Source organism: Stegostoma tigrinum, chromosome 45 (assembly GCF_030684315.1).
Source record: "Stegostoma tigrinum isolate sSteTig4 chromosome 45, sSteTig4.hap1, whole genome shotgun sequence".
Classification (NCBI taxonomy): domain Eukaryota; kingdom Metazoa; phylum Chordata; class Chondrichthyes; order Orectolobiformes; family Stegostomatidae; genus Stegostoma; species Stegostoma tigrinum.
The window spans coordinates 1,655,429-1,673,890 of record NC_081398.1 but is presented as its reverse complement, the minus strand read 5'-3'; the positions used below and the strand labels follow the sequence as shown (position 1 = coordinate 1,673,890).

The 18,462-nt window shown below is 48.3% G+C and overlaps 1 protein-coding gene across 6 annotated transcripts in view; it reads left to right on the top strand.

Moving 5' to 3' along the window:
* Window positions 1-18,462, top strand: part of LOC125448645 (disks large homolog 4) — a 324,649-nt gene that overhangs the window by 10,253 nt on the left and 295,934 nt on the right. For 5 of the 6 annotated variants that reach the window (XM_059642664.1, XM_059642665.1, XM_059642661.1 and 2 more), the window contains exon 3: window positions 1,080-1,153. In XM_059642664.1, the coding sequence (XP_059498647.1) occupies window positions 1,080-1,153 (74 nt within the window). Of the gene's footprint in view, window positions 1-1,079; window positions 1,154-15,998; window positions 16,574-18,462 lie in introns of those variants that run through there. The other variant, XM_059642669.1, reaches the window with a different exon arrangement.

The following is an 18,462-nucleotide window of genomic DNA, read 5'->3' as shown; positions in this document are numbered from 1 at the left end:
CATTTTGATTTAATCGCCTCCTTCGCTCTTTCACCCTCCCCTTCAAATTTTAGACTATAACCTTCCCAGGTTTTACTTTGTCAGTGTTTCAGCAACCACGTTAGTGTTTCCCTGATGGTGGGAAAATGTGTAATTAAGTCATTGCAAAATGGTGTCTTTTTTCTGTGTCACAATATAAAACATTTCTATTGTACCTAGGGCCCTCTTGTGGCACAGTAGTAGTCACCCCGCCCTGCATTAGGAGGCCTGCGTTTAAGTCCCACCTGCTCCAGAGGTGGGACGTAACATCTCTGAACAGGTTGGTTAGAAAAATGGGATCAACATGTTTGATCCAAAGACTGAAGAGAAAAACATCACCATTGTGCCTGGGGTCCTCTTTTGGCACAGTTATAGAGTGCCTACCCTGGACCAAGAGACCGGGTTCAAGTCCCACCTGCTCCAGAGGTGTGTCATAACATTTGTGTACAGATTGATTACAAAAAAGAGTGAAGGAGTCACACAGCATGGAAACAGTCCAAACAGTCCACACCAACTATGTTCCCAAACAAAACTAGCCCCCCCCCTTCCTGTGCTTGGCCCATATCCCTCCAAACATTTCTTATTCATGTACTTAACCAAAAGCTGTTTAAATGTTGGAACTGGACCCACACCCGCTACATCCTCTGGCAGTTCATTCCACATACGAACCACTCTCTGTGTAAAAAAAAAAGTTGCTCCTCGTGTCCTTTTTAAAACTTTCTCCTCTCCCTTTTTGAAGTTATGCCCCCTTTTTGAACTCCTCCACTCTAGGGAAAAGATCCTTGCTGTAGTCACCTTATTTATGCCCCTCATGATTTTATAAACGTCTGTAAGGTCATGCTTCAGCCTCCTACTCTCCAGTGAAAAAAGTCCCAGCCTATCCAGCCTATTTTTATAACTCAAACCCTCCATTCCTGGCAACATCTTGGTAAATCGTTTCTGAGCCCTCTCCTGTTTAATTGTATCCTTCCTATAGCATTAGATTAATAACATTGGAAAAAAAGTTATCATTGCACCTTTGTCTCCTTGTGACATTAAAACCATGTGTCTCTTCCTCACAGATATTCAGCAGTTCTATGAGGTGTCGCTGGAGAACCAGCCAGTGCCACGCTATACCAAGAAATGCCATCTCAAGGTAGGTATCTGCTGCCCTCATCCATTTGGTTGAGGGTCTTGAGGTTGTGTTGATTTTCAGGGCCCAGGTCTGTGGGCCTTCAGTCGTCTGTTGTACAGTAGATGGAGCTCTGGCTCTTTTGAAGCAGGGCGTGGGAATGGGGTGCAGAGCTGAGGAATGCTGGAGCCAACAATGTTTGAGCCTTTTGCCTGTTTAACCCACTGCTGTGTAACTGTGTTCAGAGCAAAGTGAGTCATTCAGTCATCATTGAGCATATGGTCACAATTATTCTCACAGCACACAGGAACCTGAGCTTCTCTTTCCATTTTTCGAGCATTTTTTTCTCTTCCCTCTCCTTCAGCATTCGCTTCTTTCACCGTTGCAGCAACTGCAGTGTGTACCCATCTACAAGGTGCACTGTGGAAAATTCACTGAAGCTCTTGAGGCAGTGCCTTCCAAAACCACAGCCACTTCCATCCAGTAGGACGAGAGAAGCAGATACATGGGAACACCACCCCCTGCCAAGTCCCCCTCCAAGCCACTCACCGTTCCGACTTGGAAATACATAACCCTTGCTTCAGTGCCACTGGGTCAGAATCCTGGAATTCCCTCCCTAACATTAGAGGTGTCCCTGCCATTAGATTTACAGGCTTTTGCAGTGGCATTGCTGGTAATGTTTCTCCAGGAGTCCTGGTAATACCACTGCCCTGTCTCATCAAACACACCATTCTTTAGATGGCCAAAATTGTGTTGGCAAACTGGAGGTGATGTTGAATTTCACTGTCAATATTTGCCCTCGTTCCCAATTGTAAGATGCCCCTGCAATAGTTTGCAAATCCTGTGCTCCAGTGTCAGTGTTCTCTCTCAGGCCAACATCTTCAACAACACAACATCCCTCTCTGATGAAGGGTCTAGGCCCGAAACGTCAGCTTTTGTGCTCCTGAGATGCTGCTTGGCCTGCTGTGTTCATCCAGCCTCACATTTTATTATCTTGGAATTCTCCAGCATCTGCAGTTCCCCTTATATCTCATCTTCAACATCGAGGTCTTGTTTATAGTTAGTCAGCCTCACTGGGAAAGCTACATTGTCTGCAGGCCTGACAGGAAACTCCAAACACTAGGATCTTCTCCAGACTTTGTTGGGGAAATGATTATCAGGAAAGCTTCAAGAAGATCCTGTAGCTTCTGTGAGAAAATGCAGTACCCCCATCGACTCTGTGGAATCTGTATCGCTGGACTGTCCGAACTAGAGAAAATGCACAGAAGTACCGGCTCTAAAGGCCACTTTAATTTTTATGAATGGCGAATTAAATATTGGAAAAACATACTACCTTAAACCAAGGAAACTGAAGAAGGATATTTCATTTTTAAAAATGAATAGCTAGAAGCCTTTCAGTTGTACCTGGAATGTTTCCGCGTGTGTGTTTGTGTTTGTGTATGTGTAGGTGGAAATGCCAGATATGTTGTCTTTGCGGCTGTGTGTTCAGAGCTGTTTTGCTCAGAGACAATAAAGTGTGAGGCTGGATGAACACAGCAGGCCAAGCAGCATCTCAGGAGCACAAAAGCCGACGTTTCGGGAAGGGTCTAGGCCCGAAACATCAGCTTTTGTGCTCCTGAGATGCTGCTTGGCCTGAGGTGTCCATCCAGCTCCACACTTTATTATCTTGGATTCTCCAGCATCTGCAGGTCCCATTATCACTTGCTCAGAGACAGTTTTTTGATTGTCCTTTCCACTGGGACTGTTTGTGCGTGTGTTCAGGAGTGCTCCACATAGTAAAAATGTCTTGATTGGTTCCTGGGCGAGTGGCTACATTTATGATTGGGCAGAAACATAGCCCGTGAAAGGGAATGCACCTAAATGTGTGTCTCTTCCTCCTCTGTGGAGACGTAATAGAATCTGCCCTTATAGGTGCTCTCAGTCACCATTTCTCTGTAAATGGCTTTCCCTGCAAATCACCCCACCAATAGGAAAAGAGGCAGAAAACCACCTTTGGAGACATTGAAAGGGCAAATCCTCAACTAGTGAGTGATAGATTGAGAATCAGCATCTTCACAATCTCATACCCTCACTAGAGAGTCAAAAGCAATCAAAATTAACTGATGCAAAATGTTTCCTTGTTGCTTGAGATCTGGACTGGTGCCAGGACTGTGCTCTCTTGTTCCATTCTTGCACCATCCCCACTTTAATATTGGTATCTTTCTTGTTCCTCTGTGTGTTTGCTTATGTAGGGCGATATTTTACAAAAGGGTAGAGTTTAATGTTGTGGAGTTATGGATTAGTGAGTCACGTTTCTTTCTTACTGTTGATTGTTTAGCACTGCTGCCTCACAGCGCCAGGGGCCTCGGTTCAATCCCACCCTTGGGGGACTGTCTGTGTGGAGTTTGCACATTCTCCCTGTGACTGTGTGGGTTTCCTCCAGGTGCTCTGGTTTCCTTCAACAGTCCAAAGGTGTGCAGGCTGGGGTGGGTTGGCCGTGCTAAATTGCCTCGTGGTGCCCAGGGATGTGCGCGTTAGGGTGGATTGGCCGTGCTAAATTGTCCCATAGTACCCAGGGATGTGTGGGTTAGGGTGGATTGGCCGTGCTAAATTGCCTCGTGGTGCCCAGGGATGTGCGCGTTAGGGTGGATTGGCCATGTTAAATTGTCCCATAGTACCCAGGGATGTGTGGGTTAGGGTGGGGTGGCCGTGCTAAATTGTCCCATAGTGCCCAGGGATGTGCAGGTTAGGGTGGGTTGGCCGTGCTAAATTGTCCCGTAGTGCCCAGGGATGTGCAGGTTAGGGTGGGTTGGCCGTGCTAAATTGTCCCATAGTGCCCAGGGATGTGCAGGTTAGGGTGGATTGGCCGTGCTAAATTGTCCCATAGTGCCCAGGGATGTGCAGGTTAGGGTGGATTGGCCGTGCTAAATTGTCCCATAGTGCCCAGGGATGTGTAGGTTAGGGTGGGTTGGCCGTGCTAAATTGTCCCGTAGTGCCCAGGAATGTGCGGGTTAGGGTGGATTGGCCGTGCTAAATTGTCCCATAGTGCCCAGGGATGTGTAGGTTAGGGTGGGTTGGCCGTGCTAAATTGTCCCATAGTGCCCAGGGATGTGTAGGTTAGGGTGGGTTGGCCGTGCTAAATTGTCCCATAGTGCCCAGGGATGTGCGGGTTAGGGTGGGTTGGCCGTGCTAAATTGTCCCATAGTGCCCAGGGATGTGCGGGTTAGGGTGGGTTGGCCGTGCTAAATTGTCCCATAGTGCCCAGGGATGTGCGGGTTAGGGTGGGTTGGCCGTGCTAAATTGTCCCGTAGTGTCCAGGGATGTGCGGGTTAGGGTGGATTGGCCGTGCTAAATTGTCCCGTAGTGTCCAGGGATGTGCGGGTTAGGGTGGGTTGGCCGTGCTAAATTGTCCCATAGTGCCCAGGGATGTGCGGGTTAGGGTGGGTTGGCCGTGCTAAATTGTCCCGTAGTGTCCAGGGATGTGCGGGTTAGGGTGGATTGACTGTGCTAAATGCAGGGTTACAGGGATAGGGTCAGGGGGTTGATCTGGATGGGATGCACTTTGAAGAATCAGTGTGGACTCAATGGGCTAAATGGCCTGCTTCCATGTTACAAAGATTCTATGATTAAAATTCTTCAATTACACGAAGAGACAGTAAGAACTGTCGATGCTGGAGTCAGAGATGACACATTGTGGAGCTGGATGAACAAAGCGGGCTAGGCAGCATCAGAGGAGCAGGAAAGCAGACCTTTCGGGTTGGGACCCTTCATCAGAAAATCGAGTACATTAAGCCCTGATTTTCTTCTAAATGATAACATCCTGGTGCGTGTTCTCTCAGCCTGAGTCAGATAGTTGGGTAAAACTGGGAAGTTTTCACTTTAGTGGTGACTCAGGGAAGATTGAGGTTTGATTTCCAGTGTGCTAGCCCTATGGCATCAAGGCGTCGTCAGTTTGAGTGCCTCAACCGGGTGCAGGTGGAAGCCAGGCACAGACATCAGAAGCAGTTGCGAGGTCCTGGACCTCCTGTCCAGCCTCCTCAGCAAGCAGCACTTGCTGCTCAAGTGGCTGCGTCTCTGGACCGGCATGGGACTGTTTGGTTACCTCTGGAGCTCGTCGTTCCTGAGGGACTGCCCAAGAAGTTCGCAAGAAGACAGGGTTGTCTGTGCACCATGTGGACTGCAGCAGTTTGAGAATGTGGCTCACTGACACCACCCCTGCAGCAACTGGAGGGAATGGACAGTAAATAGGCCAGTGATGGCCGCAGCTAGCGGCAGGAGCATGCAGACGTGTTTGGGGTCACCTTGACCACACTGGGTCACGCTGCTTGGGGTGGAAAAGGAGAAGATGGGAGTGACTTGAAATGATGAGGGTGCTTTTTTGAAAAACAAAGTCTGTGTATTTACACAGAAACCACGGACAGTTAATATACCGGTGCAGCAAGTAATTAGAAAATTAAAACTGTACTTTAGCCTTCATTGCAAAGGAATTGAAGTGCGTGCAATTATATTGGTTTCTGGGGAGAATCCAGCTAGAATACAGTTTTAATCTCTTCAACAGAGGTGTTTCCAAGCCAATCGCTTGGGTACGTGACACACCTCTGGACTGGAAGAGACTTGAACTCAGACCTCCTGTGACAAAGGTAGGGGTGCAGTGATGGCACCTTCGGACCCTCCCTACTGAGCAAAGATAGCCCTGCCGTGAGGCAGATGTAACAGAATGTCATGAGAGCAATTCCTGAAGAGGTTTCAGTGCATTAGGACACTAGGTTTCAGAGAGTGACAGGTGATTGTAGTGAAAGTCACCATTTTCCAAGGGGTTTCAGAGGTTTGAGGCTGGGAGACCGATACCCCTGGCGAGAAGTTTAGGACCTGGGGAATACTCTAATGATAAGGTGCAGACTGTTTAGGACTGAGATCAAGATATCTACTTGACTCAAGGGTTGCGAGTTAGCAGCAATAAGTATTAACTTATCAAAGAAGTATTTTTGATGCGTAGTCTCTGATCGTACAGAGATTGAAACTCAGACACCTGAGATGACTATTCCAATTCAGTCCTTAGGGACTATCGGAGGGTCAGTGCTGAGGGAGCGCCACACTGTCGGAGGGTCAGTGCTGAGGGAGCGGGCACTGTCGGAGGGTCAGTGCTGAAGGATCGCCGCACTGTCGGAGGGTCAGTGCTGAGGGAGCGGGCACTGTCGGAGGGTCGGCGCTGAGGGAGCGCCGCACGGTCGGAGGGTCAGTGCTGAAGAATCGCCACACTGTCGGAGGGTCAGTGCTGAGGGAGTGGGCACTGTAGGAGGGTCAGTGCTGAGGGAGCGGGCACTGTCGGAGGGTCAGTGCTGAGGGAGCGGACACTGTCGGAGGCTCGGCGCTGAGGGAGAGCCGCACTGTCGGAGGGTCGGCGCTGAGGGAGAGCCGCACTGTCGGAGGGTCGGCGCTGAGGGAGAGCCGCACTGTCGGAGGGTTGGCGCTGAGGGAGCGCTGCACTGTCTGGGTTGGCGCACAGGTACTGCATTTCAAATGAGAATTGAGAGGAGGCCTCTTCGTGGTCACTATTTTGACACAACTGATGTGGTATCTCTCAGCGCCCTGAGGCCAGTATTTATCTCTGACTAGCATTAATAATAAATCAGTGACCTTCTGGTTGTTATGTTGCTGTTTGTAGGTGCTTGCTGTGTATATATTAGCTGCTTACAATGCATCGGGGAGCACTGTTTAACCTTGATTGTAAAACGTGTTGCAATGTCCTGAGGTCATGCATGTTCTGCGTTATTTTGAACTCTGTGTTGGAGTTGTTCTTAAGCACGGCTGTTGTTTATCACGCTGATGTTGTTGGCCTGTGTAATTAGTCAATAATAAAAGTGACAGGGCAGAAACTGATGATTCATCGAGGAGCTGGGTTGATGATGACAAAGCCGTTTTGAGAGTATAATAGCCATCCCTCTCAATTGCACACACCCAGCCTCGATCATTATCCATTCCTGGGATAGGTTGCATGCTGCTCTGCAGAATGTGTTAAATGTTATTTCTCACCTCAGGATTGTGATTAATGCTTGCGATAGAGTTAAACAACCAGCCTTCAGGTGGAAGCCTCTGTTGAGTATTCCATGAGCGATCTGACCTTTAAATAGTCAGGGGCACAAGCTGATCCTGTCCTCCAGACATACAGGCTGGATGTTTCAAACTGGGACCTACTGCTTCCCAGTGCCCGGCCCACGTCCCGAGCTGGCGTGGGGTGTGGCGGTCAGTGGAGTGTTCAGAGTGTGGTGCGTTGGGCTTGTTTGGGGATGAATGGCCCTAGCTGTTGGGGCACTGAGTGCGCGTGCAGTCAGACCTGACCCTGTCCCAAGCCCTGACCCTGCTCACCATTCTTGGATTTTCCCAGATCCCAAATAAAAGATTATCCTCATATAACTGCTGTTATGGTACTGGAGTAATGGAGATGTAGAGTACAGAAACAGACCTTTGGTCCAACTCATTCATGCTGACCAAATATCCTAAATTTACCAACGTTTGATGCCCATCCCTCTAAACCCTTCCTATTCACATACTCATCCAGGTGCCTTTTAAATGTTGTTACTGTACCAGCCGCCACCACTTCCTCTGGCAGCTCATTCCATATACACACCGCCCTCTGCATGAAAACATTGCCCCTCAGGTCCTTTTTATATCTTTCCCCTCTCACCTTAAACCTATGTCCTCTAGTTTTGGACTCCCTTACCCTGGGGAAAAGACCTGAAGTCTTCACCATGGCTGTAGGGTGACGAGGGATGGCGTCTGAATGTCCCGGGATATCCAGTATTTAGGAAGGATGGGCAAAAAGGAGAAGGTAGCATTGCTGGTTAAAGAGGAAATTAACACAATAATGAGCTCTGACAATGTGGAGTCTCTATGGGGAGAGTTGAGAAATATCAAGGGGAAAAAAAATGTCAACGGGTGTTAAATATAGAGCCCCAAACTGCAGTGGTGATGCTGGGAATGGCATAAACCAGGAAATTAGAGATGCAGGTGATAAGGGAATGTCAGTGATCATGGATGATTTTAATCTGCACATAGATTGGGCAAATCAAATTAACCACAATGCTGTAGAGGAGGAATTCCTGAAGTCCAAACGGGATGGTTTTTATCAACCAATATGTGGAGGAACCGACTAGATGGTGGGTGTGCCCAGAACCACGGGTCACAGTGTGAGGATTTGGGGTAGACCATTTAGGACGGAGATGAGGAGGCATTTCTTCACCCAAAGAGTGGTGAGCCTGTGGAATTCATTACCACAGGAAGTAGTTGATGCCAAAACATTGAATGTATTAGAGAGGCAACTAGATATTGAACTTGGGATGAATGGGATCAAAGGTTATGGGGAGAAAGCAGGATTACGTTATTGAGTTGGATGATCAGCCATGATCGCGAAGAATGGTGGAGCAGACTTGAAGGGCGAATGGCCGCCTCCTGCTCCTATCTTCTATGTTTCAATGTTTCACCCTATCCATGCCCCTCATGATCTTATAAAATGCTATTATGTCAGCCCTCAGCCTCCAAAACTCCAGGGAAAATAGCCCCAGCCTCTTCAGCCTGTCCCTGTAGCTCAAACCCTCCACCTCAGCACCATCCTTGTACGTCTTTTCTGAACCCTTTCAAGTTTCACAACATCCTTCCTATAGCAGGGAGACCAGAATTGAACACAGTATTCCAAAAGTGTCCCTAACCAATGCACTGTACAGTCACAACATGACCCTCCCAACTCCTACACTCAATGCACTGACCAATGCAAGTGCACCAAATGCCTCCTTCACCTGCGACCCCACTTCCAATGAATAATGAACCTACACTGCAAGGTCTCTGTTCAGTGACACTCCCCAGGACCTTACCATTAAGTGTATAAGTCCTGCCCTGAAGTGCCTTTCCAAAATGCAGCTCCTCACATTTGTTTAAGTTAAACTCCATCTGCCACTCTTCGGCCCATTGGCCCATCTGATCAAGGTCCTGTTGCACTCTGAGGTAACCTTCGCTGTGCACGATGCCTCCAGTTTTGGTGTCATCTGCAACTTTACTAACTATACGTCCTGTGTTCATTTATCATTTATATTTGTTGTAAAAACCCATTTGGTTTACTGTTGTCCTTCAGAGAAGGGAATCCGCCATCCTTACCTGGTCTGGTCTATATCTAACTCCACACCTGCAGTGATGTGGTTGAGTACTGAGTTATCTCCAGGCAAAAAATGGTAGCTCAGGCAGTGTATGTACCCAACCCATTATTGAATGTAAAAAGAAAAATCTTTAGGAATGTAAGATTGCTGCAAACAGCACAGCAAGCTGAGGAGGGAAGTCGTTATTTAAGTTTAGTGCGATGGCAGTGGGGATCAGAATATCAAAGAACTGGTGGATTAATGGCTTGTTATCCAATCAGGGAATGGAATTTGCTTCACTGTCCCGTTAGTCCAGGCAGTGCCTGCTTCCGACTGACTACCCCCCACCCCCGCCTTACATCTCATGTCCCGGCAGACTCTCTTTAACAGTGATTCTTCATTAAACTGTCTTCAAATTGTCACTGACCTAACCAGGAACCACTGGCATCTCTGGGCAAAACCTGAAGATTTTGAAAGTTGACCTGCGAGCTTAATTGCTGTCAGTTTCCTACCCTGAGAGAAACCAGGAACTGCCGATGCTGGAATCAGAGATAACACACTGTGGAGCTGGATGAACACAGCAGGCCAGGCAGCATCAGAGGAGCAGGAAAGTTGATGTTTCAGGTCAGGACCCTTCTTCAGAAAAAAAACGGTTCCTGACCAGAAACGTCAACTTTCCTGCTCCCCTGATGCTGCCTGGCTTGCTGTGTTCCTCCAGCTCCACACTGAATTATCTCAATTTCGTATACTTTCCACTACGGAGGAAACCTGGAAGTGAGGCAATCCATCGCAACAGACCCCAGAGTTTAAAAACCAGGCAGGAAAACACACCGATGCTTCACCAGAGGCTGCACTGAGGATGTTAACCAGCACGGAAACAAAACGTCTGCAGAATAACATACCAGCTCGGCGAGGCAACCAACCTCAAGATCTGCGTTTCCTACCCTGAATCGTTGTAAATCCTGCACCAAACTGAAAACTGTTACATACAAAAGAGTGCCATGGGCTGAAATTGTTGGCATTTTGTTTGGTAAGGGTAAACACAATGTATTGGCACACACCAGACTGCAACATGGTAGTGGTGTCATGGTAATGCCACTGGAATGGCAAAATACAACCCCGGGTTCCAACCCCATGCTATAACAGCAAATGAAATTTCAGTTCGCTTTTGGAAAAGAGCTATGATGAGCACTGACCACTATCAATTGTCAGAAAATCCCCGTCTGGCTCACCAATATCCTTTATGGAGGGAGCTCTGCCATCTGTACCCAGCTTGATGTACATGACTCTGGGCCCTCTTCTCTCTCCTCTGGGTGAAAACATTAGCCCAGCCAGAGACTCTCACATCCCATGAACAAATTTTGAAAAGGATAATTGTTTTTTGATTGGATGACGGGTACCTCAGGCCACAAGATAACATCTCGCTCTCCTCCCAGAAATGTGACCGTTCGCACTCCCAGCTGGAAAACAGCTGAATTACACAGTTAGTGCGGCGCTCCCTCAACACTGACCCTCCGACAGTGCCCGCTCCCTCAGCACTGACCCTCCAACAGTGCAGCGCTCCCTCAACACTGACCCTCCGACAGTGCCCGCTCCCTCAGCACTGACCCTCCAACAGTGCAGCGCTCCCTCAACACTGACCCTCCGACAGTGCCCACTCCCTCAGCGCTGACCCTCCGACAGTGTCCGCTCCCTCAGCACAGACCCTCCGACAGTGCGGCGCTCCCTCAGCACTGACCCTCCGACAGTGCGGTGCTCCCTCAGCACTGACCCTCCGACAGTGCGGCGCTCCCTCAGTACTGACCCTCCGACAGTGCCTGCTCCCTCAGCACTGACCCTCCGACAGTGCGGCGCTGCCTCAGCACTGACCCTCCGACAGTGCCCACTCCCTCAGCACTGACCCTCCGACAGTGCGGCACTCCCTCAGCACTGACCCTCTGACAGTGCCCGCTCCCTCAGCACTGACCCTCCGACAGCGCCCGCTCCCTTAGCACTGACCCTCCGACAGTGCCCGCTCCCTCAGCACTGACCCTCCGACAGTGCAGCGCTCCCTCAGCACTGACCCTCCGACAGCGCGGCGCGCCCTCGGCGCTGACCCTCCAACAGCGCAGCGCTGCCTCGGCGCCGACTCTCCGACTCCGCAGCGCGCCCTCGGTGTCGACCGTCCAACTCTGCGGCGCTCCCTCGGCGCCGACCCTCCGACAGCGCGGCGCTCCCTCGGCGCCGACCCTCCGACTGCGCGGCACTCCTTTGGTGCTGAGTGTCCGACAGTAGTGCGTTCCCTGTGGAACTCAAGTTGTGAATTTAAGCTAAAAGCTAATGGCCACCTGATTGGAGGCCAGTGTGTTAACTGTTGAGCTGTGGCTGATAGAAGCTGCTCCAGATCTCTCAAGAAGCAGGTGCCTGGCAATGGTTGAGGACTGTGTACGCATCAGACAGGAATCATTGCCCTGACTGGGGACCTCAGGCCAAGCAGATTGAAATAAAAGATAAGCAGAGGTCTGAAAAACTCTCTCTTTAATTGCCCACAAAAGAGCCAGTGCATAAAACACACGCAGATAAACATCAATGAGAGGGCCAGCTGGAAGCACATATTGTATAACTGATATATTTTATCTGTTTTGATAATTAAATCGCATGTTAAACCCTGGAGTTTAATCTTTAATCAGATTCTTGCTTAAGTAAAGATTCTGACATAATCATTTAATTACTTTTTAAAGTACTCCCATTGCCTCAGTAACCTAACAGTAGCCAGAACACACAGACCTGTCCTTAACCAGGAGACCATACCACACTAAGCAATTCACATCTTAAACTGATTTCCTTTCTTCAATATTACTTGGGGCTAAGTCCAGTTTAGTTAGCGTTGGTGTGAATTTCAGGTGAAGAAGCAAGAGTCCGTGCATTACCATTTCTCCGATTTGAGAAACTTTGGTTCACCCCGTTTTGGAATGAGCCGTTCTGCTGATGACATCAGGAGTTGAGCACATTCCTGTTTAGGGGAGTACAAGGCCCAATCCATTCACATCCCAAGGGAACCAGCATCAAACAGAGTCAGTTCACTTCTTGGCGATTCAAATGGGGAATGCACTCAGTGAGTGGTATGTTTAACACCACACTGTGTGTTATTCCTGTCCAGCTGAAAAAGAGAGAAAACTTGCATTTTTATAGCTCGTTGTACTACCTTGGGCCATTCGGAAATGCCTTACCAAGTGTAGTCACTGTTGTAATGAAAAAAATGAACCAGGAGTCTAGTGTGCAGCAAGATGCCATATCTCACCTCCCGCACTCTCCCCTCTGTCTGACCATCTAAAAACATGCATGGCATCATTTTAACAGCTATGTCCAAATGTGTTGTAATTGGCCATTTTGAGCCTGAATCTTGTGTTTTCATGTTTACGAACTAATTATTTTCTTCCATATCTAAACCTTGTACTGTACCTGTCCTGGGAGTGTTTGATAAGGAAAGAGTTGAGGAGGCCTTACTTTCAGTTCAAAAGAGTAGAGGGAACTTTACTTTCAGTTTAAAAGAGCAAAGGGTGGTTTGCTCAGTATCTAACCTTGTGCTATTCCTGATCTTGGAATGTTTGGGGACAATAACTTTCAGTTGAAAAAAATGGAAGTAGCTTTACTCTGTATCTAACGCCATGCTGTCCCTGTCCTGGGAGTGTTTGATTGGGGGACAGTGTTGAGAGAGCTTTACTCTGTATCTAACCCTGTGCTGCCCCTATCCTGGGAGTGCTTGATGGGGGACAGTGTAGAGGGAGCTTTACTCTGTATCTAACCCCATGCTGTCCCTGTCCTGGGAGTGTTTGATGGGGGGGACAGTGATGAGAGAGCTTTACTCTGTATCTAACCCCGTGCTGCCCCTATCCTGGGAGTGCTTGATGGGGGGATAGTGCAGAGGGAGCTTTACCCTGTATCTAACCCCATGCTGTCCCTGTCCTGGGAGTGTTTGATGGGGTTCAGTATAGAGGGAGCTTTACTCTGTATCAAACCCCGAGCTGCCCCTATCCTGGGAGTGTTTGATGGGGGACAGTGTAGAGAGAGCTTTACTCTGCATCTAACCCCGTGCTGCCCCTGTCCCAGGAGTGTTTGATGGGGGCCAGTGTAGAGGAAACTTTCCTGTCAGTTTACCTTAGGTTTAAGAGAGTAGCGGGAACCTTCCTATGTATCTGATCCTGTGCTCACCCTGTCCCGGGAGTGCTTGATGGGGACAGTGAATGGTGAAATGGAACTTTGTTCTGCTACTGCCTTGTGCACTGATTTCTGTTTTCTTCGTGAGGCAGTAAAGAAATGGTGTGATGAAAAGATGTGTGAGAGTTTTTGAGCAGCGTGTAGTTCGATTGTTTGGAGTCACCGGGAGGCACTCTAGCCTGTGTGTGGCACTCTCGTGGTCTTTTGAAGATTAAGCAATGATCCAAGTGAGGCTTAAACGTTGATCTCAAGCCATTGCAGAAGTTCTTCCTGCTTTTCTTAGTCATTGGGATCTTTGACGTCTGCAGAGAGGGAGATGGGGTCTTGGCTTGATATCTTATCAGAAAGGCCTGTGCATCCTTAATTTCAAGGACTACATTATACCCTCTGTTAGGGAATTCCTTTCCTGAATTTCCCATCTCTGTCTCTCTGTATCTTCACTTTTAAGATAATGCCATAATCACTGAAGTACTGATATTCCGCTGGGCTAAAGTCACCCTGGAAATGTGGAGTTCATTGACCTTTGCTGTAGAGGTTCCGGCTGGGTTTGACTCTTTTTTTTTGTCAGGGAGGGGTGCTCTGTGAGAAAGGATAATCAGCTCAGGTGACTGTGGGCTGGTGACTCCTGCTGGGAGCTATAACTCTGGATGGTGTGTGCGGATCCTGATCCTGATATCCCTCGCATGCCGCCCACCACCCCCCCCCCACCCCAAGCCTGCCCGCTCCAAATTCAAATGGCCTGAAAACCGACAGCTGTGGTGTGGAAGAGGAGCTTTTAAAAACTGAGCTCAGGGTAACTGTATTTGAGAAAAACAAAAGCAGGCACTCTGTGTATGTGCGTGTACATGTATGTGTATGTGAGTGTGCACATGTGAATGTGCAGGTGTGTGTGTACACGTGAGAGTGTGTAGGTGTGTGTGTACATGTGAATGTGCAGGTGTGTGTCTGTATGTATGTGTGCTTGTGTGAGTGTGCAGATGTGTGTCTATGTAAGTGTGCAGATGTGCGTACGTAGGAAGGTAAGTGTGCGTGTGTGTATACGTGTGGGTGTGGGTGTGTGTGTGTGGGTGTGAGTGTGTGAATATATGTGTGAGTGTGTCTGTATACGTGTGTGGGTGTGTATGTGTGCGTGTATATATGCGTGTACACATATGCGGGTATGCGTGTGTGTGTGTGTGTGTGTGTGTATCCGTGTGCAGGTATGTATGTGTGTGCGTATACATGTGCAAGTATATATGTACATGCATATATGTGTGAGGGTATGTATATGTGTGCGGATATGTGTGTGTATACATGTGCAGGTGTGTGTGTATACATGTGCAGGTGTGTGAGTATACATGTGCAGGTGTGTGTATATGTGTGCGGATGCGTGTGTATGTAGACGTGTGTGGCTACATTTGTGTATATACATGTGCGAGTGTGTGTGTATATGTGTGCTGGTATGTGTCTGTGTATACGAATGCGGATATGTATGTGTGTGTGCGCGTACGTGTGCAGGTGTGTGTGTGCGTATGTGTGCGTTTAGACACGTGTGGGTGTGTGTGTATAAGTGTGCGGTTATGTGTGTGTGTATATATATGTGTGCGGGCATGTGTGTGTGTGAATACATGTGCAGGTGTGTGTGTATATACGTGTGCGAGTGTGTGTGTGTGTATATGTGTGTGGGTATGTATGGTGTGTGTATATGTGTGCGGGTATGTGTGTATGTATACGTGTGTGGTTACGTGTGTGTATGTATGTGTGCTGGTGTGTGTCTGTGTATACATATGCGGATATGTAAGTGTGTGTGTGCGCGCGCGCGCATACGTGTGCAGGTATGTGTGCATTTATACACGTGTGGGTATGTGTGTATACGTGTGTGTGTATACGTGTGCAGGTGTGTGTATATATGTGTGCGTGGGTATATGTGTGTGTGTATACATGTGCAGGTGTGTGTGTGTATATATCTGTGCATGGGTATATGTGTGTGTGTATACATGTGCAGGTGTGTGTGTGTATATATGTGTGCGTGGGTATATGTGTGTGTGTGTATATATGTGTGCGCGGGTATATGTGTGTGTTTCTATATGTGTGCGTGTGTGTGTACATGTGTACATATGTGTGCAGGTGTGTGTACATATGTGCGCGTGTGTGTACATATGTGCGCAGGCGTGTGTGTGTACGTGTGTGTGTGTATGTGTGTGTGTGTACGTGTGTGTGTGTGTGTGTGTGTGTGTGTGTGTGTGAGAGAAGCATCAGGCAGGGGCAATGAAAACTGGTTGTGTTGCCAATGTACTAGGCGCATTGTGTTCACATCAAATAAATCCCATTAAAGGGGCCATTGGAATTAGAGGGAGCGTGTTAACCGTTTTGGGAGTATTTCTTGGAAGGGACAGTCAGTGCAAAATGGGAGGCATTCTAAATCGCCAAGTGTTCTCCTGTCCTCTACTCAATGACTACCTTTCTGTTCTTCGCCTTGGCTACCCGTACCATCCCCTGGGAGCAATAGCTGCCTCCCTTTAAGTGACTGAGCAAAGCTGTTGTAATGATAATTAGATTTCGATCCAGTTTCTCTGGGCCAAGAGAGAGAGAGAGCGCGAGAGAGACACACACACTGTGGGTAATCTTCTCTTTCCTCCTGCTCCTCCTTTTCCTCCCTCCCCTCTCTCTCCCTTCTCCTCTTTCATATCAATGCTCACACACACACTCGCACACACCACACTCACACATACACACTCATACACACCCTCCTCCTAATCCACCTCCTCCTCCTCAACCTCCCCCTCTCTTCCAGTCATTAATGAACAAATTCACCTTCCGCTCTCAGAAGCCAAGCAGGTTCCGTTCTCCGGTCGAAACAAAAAGATACCTCTCTTCAATATTTGGAATAAATGAATCGTCCCCCTCTTGTTCACTCCCACACATCCTTCTCTCACACAGACACACACTGACACACACACACTGACACATACGCGCACATACACACACACACACACACACACACACACACGCACGCACACAGCACTCAACACTGGAGATCAGCCACCTCTTGCCTGTATGCCCCCAAACCCCACAGTTTCCGATGCACGAAATCCCCCTTCTGAAGCCACGGCCACCTGTTTCATCTTAGAGAATGGATTGTCTCTGTATAGTGACCACAAAGGTAAGGGATCTTTTCTTCTTGATTACCGTTGCTTGCAAAACCCCACAAGTTGCTGAAATGTGGAAGACTATTTAATGTCCTCCCTCACTTCAAGGCTTTCTAATCGTGTGTGTGTGTGTGTGTGTGTGTGTGTGTGTGTGTGTGTGTGTGTGTGTGTGTGTGTGTGTGTATCTCTCTCTCTCTCTCCTGCTTCCCTCCTCATGTGTGATCCATTGGGGATGCTGAGGCTGGTTTGTGAGAAGCCGCAGACAGATCATTCATCTATCACACTTGGTTCTTGCAGTCTCCAGCTTCCGTACAAGCACTCAGGCTCCTGTTGAGGCCTCCTAAGTCTTGAGGTGCCTTTTTATTATTTATTCTACAAATCTCCTCCCTCCTGCCCCTACCCCTCTGCTGCATCAGTTCAAAAAATCCACTGCCCTCTGATTTGTGCCTGGCTATTGAACAGGAAGAGGGAACAAACCCTGTTTGGGGAGGGATTGTGTGTGTGTGTGTGTGTGTGTTTACAACCTGAGATGGAGAACGCAAGACAGAAAATTAATCATTTGATGATTAATTTGATTGAATTATTTGAAAGGGTGGACTTGAAGGGAATGGGTACCTCCTTTTATGTGTGTTAGCTGGTGTGCATTTTCTGTGGTAGAATTAACAAAGAACCACAGGACTCTGTGTATGTGTGTCTCTGTGAGTATGTCTCTGTGTATGCGTGTGTATGTGTTGAGAGGCTGTGGATATTGCAGCCAAGAAAGATGGTGCTTTTCCCTCAATGAAAACTGCAAAAAAAACATTTAAAATTATTCCAACCCGTATTTATGCTGTTGTATTTCTGATTCTGGCGAATTTGGGAAGTAAGTTGCCAGTTAACGGACAAATCCTACCTCAGAGCCCCCACTGCCTCCACCTCTTACCCCTATAGGTTCAGAATCGTGGTGTTGCTCCCTGGCACTTTGCTGGGTCAGGATGAGCGTGTTTAAGGAGTGCATGAGCTTTCTGACTAGCTCTTGCCACACTTGGGTCCTCTTTCCTCTCTCCCTTGCCCTAGCTGCTCCCCTATGCCCCTCATGTCACTTTTGGGCCGTGGGATTCAGTTTTGGGAGTGTGATTGGCTACCATATAGCCATGGTGTGGTTTATGACGGAGAAGATGGGGTGGTTTGTTGTGACAGAGGGGTGGTTGCGGGTTGGAGGCAGGATTCCTTGGATCAGCGGAGATGGTGGAATGTGAAGGGGTGTGTGTGTGTGTGTGTGTGTGTGTGTGTGTGTGTGTGTGTGTGTGTGTGTGTGTGTGTGTGTGTGTGTGGAGGGGTGGGGGGTTGCTGGTGGTGGAGACAGGAAGTTGTTTTATGCCATTTTGTCAAAATGGCATCTTTAAAATGTGGATGCAGGGGGCGTTCATTGAGTGGGCTAGATGCTGGGAACTGTTTTAGTTATTGTTGGGGGGGTGGTGGTTTTGCTGCTAAATCCCAATCCCTCTGCCACCGCCAAACCCCCAGTTATTAATGGTGGCGGTCTCAACCTGGTTCTCTTGCTGCTGGATGTGATTTTGAGGTCACTTGTGCCTGGATTGAAGGAATCTGTGCTTTTCAAGTTCCCTGGGATTTTGGTCAGTGTTTTTTTTAATTGGCAATTTTTCCATTGTGACTTTATCCAGCCTGTACTGTTGACTGAGAGAGAGTTGGGTTGGGGGAGGATGTATTTTCAAGACCATCGTCTGCCCCATCTGTTTGCTCCCATTGGACTTCCAAGTTGACCTCACACCTTCATCCTCAAACTGGCTCAAGTCCCATCATCAGTTGACCTTCCGCATGCCAATACCATCTCATTAGCCAATTGTGATGGGAACGAATGTCCAAAATACAAGAATTAAGAGGATCCGGCAACCAGGAAAGG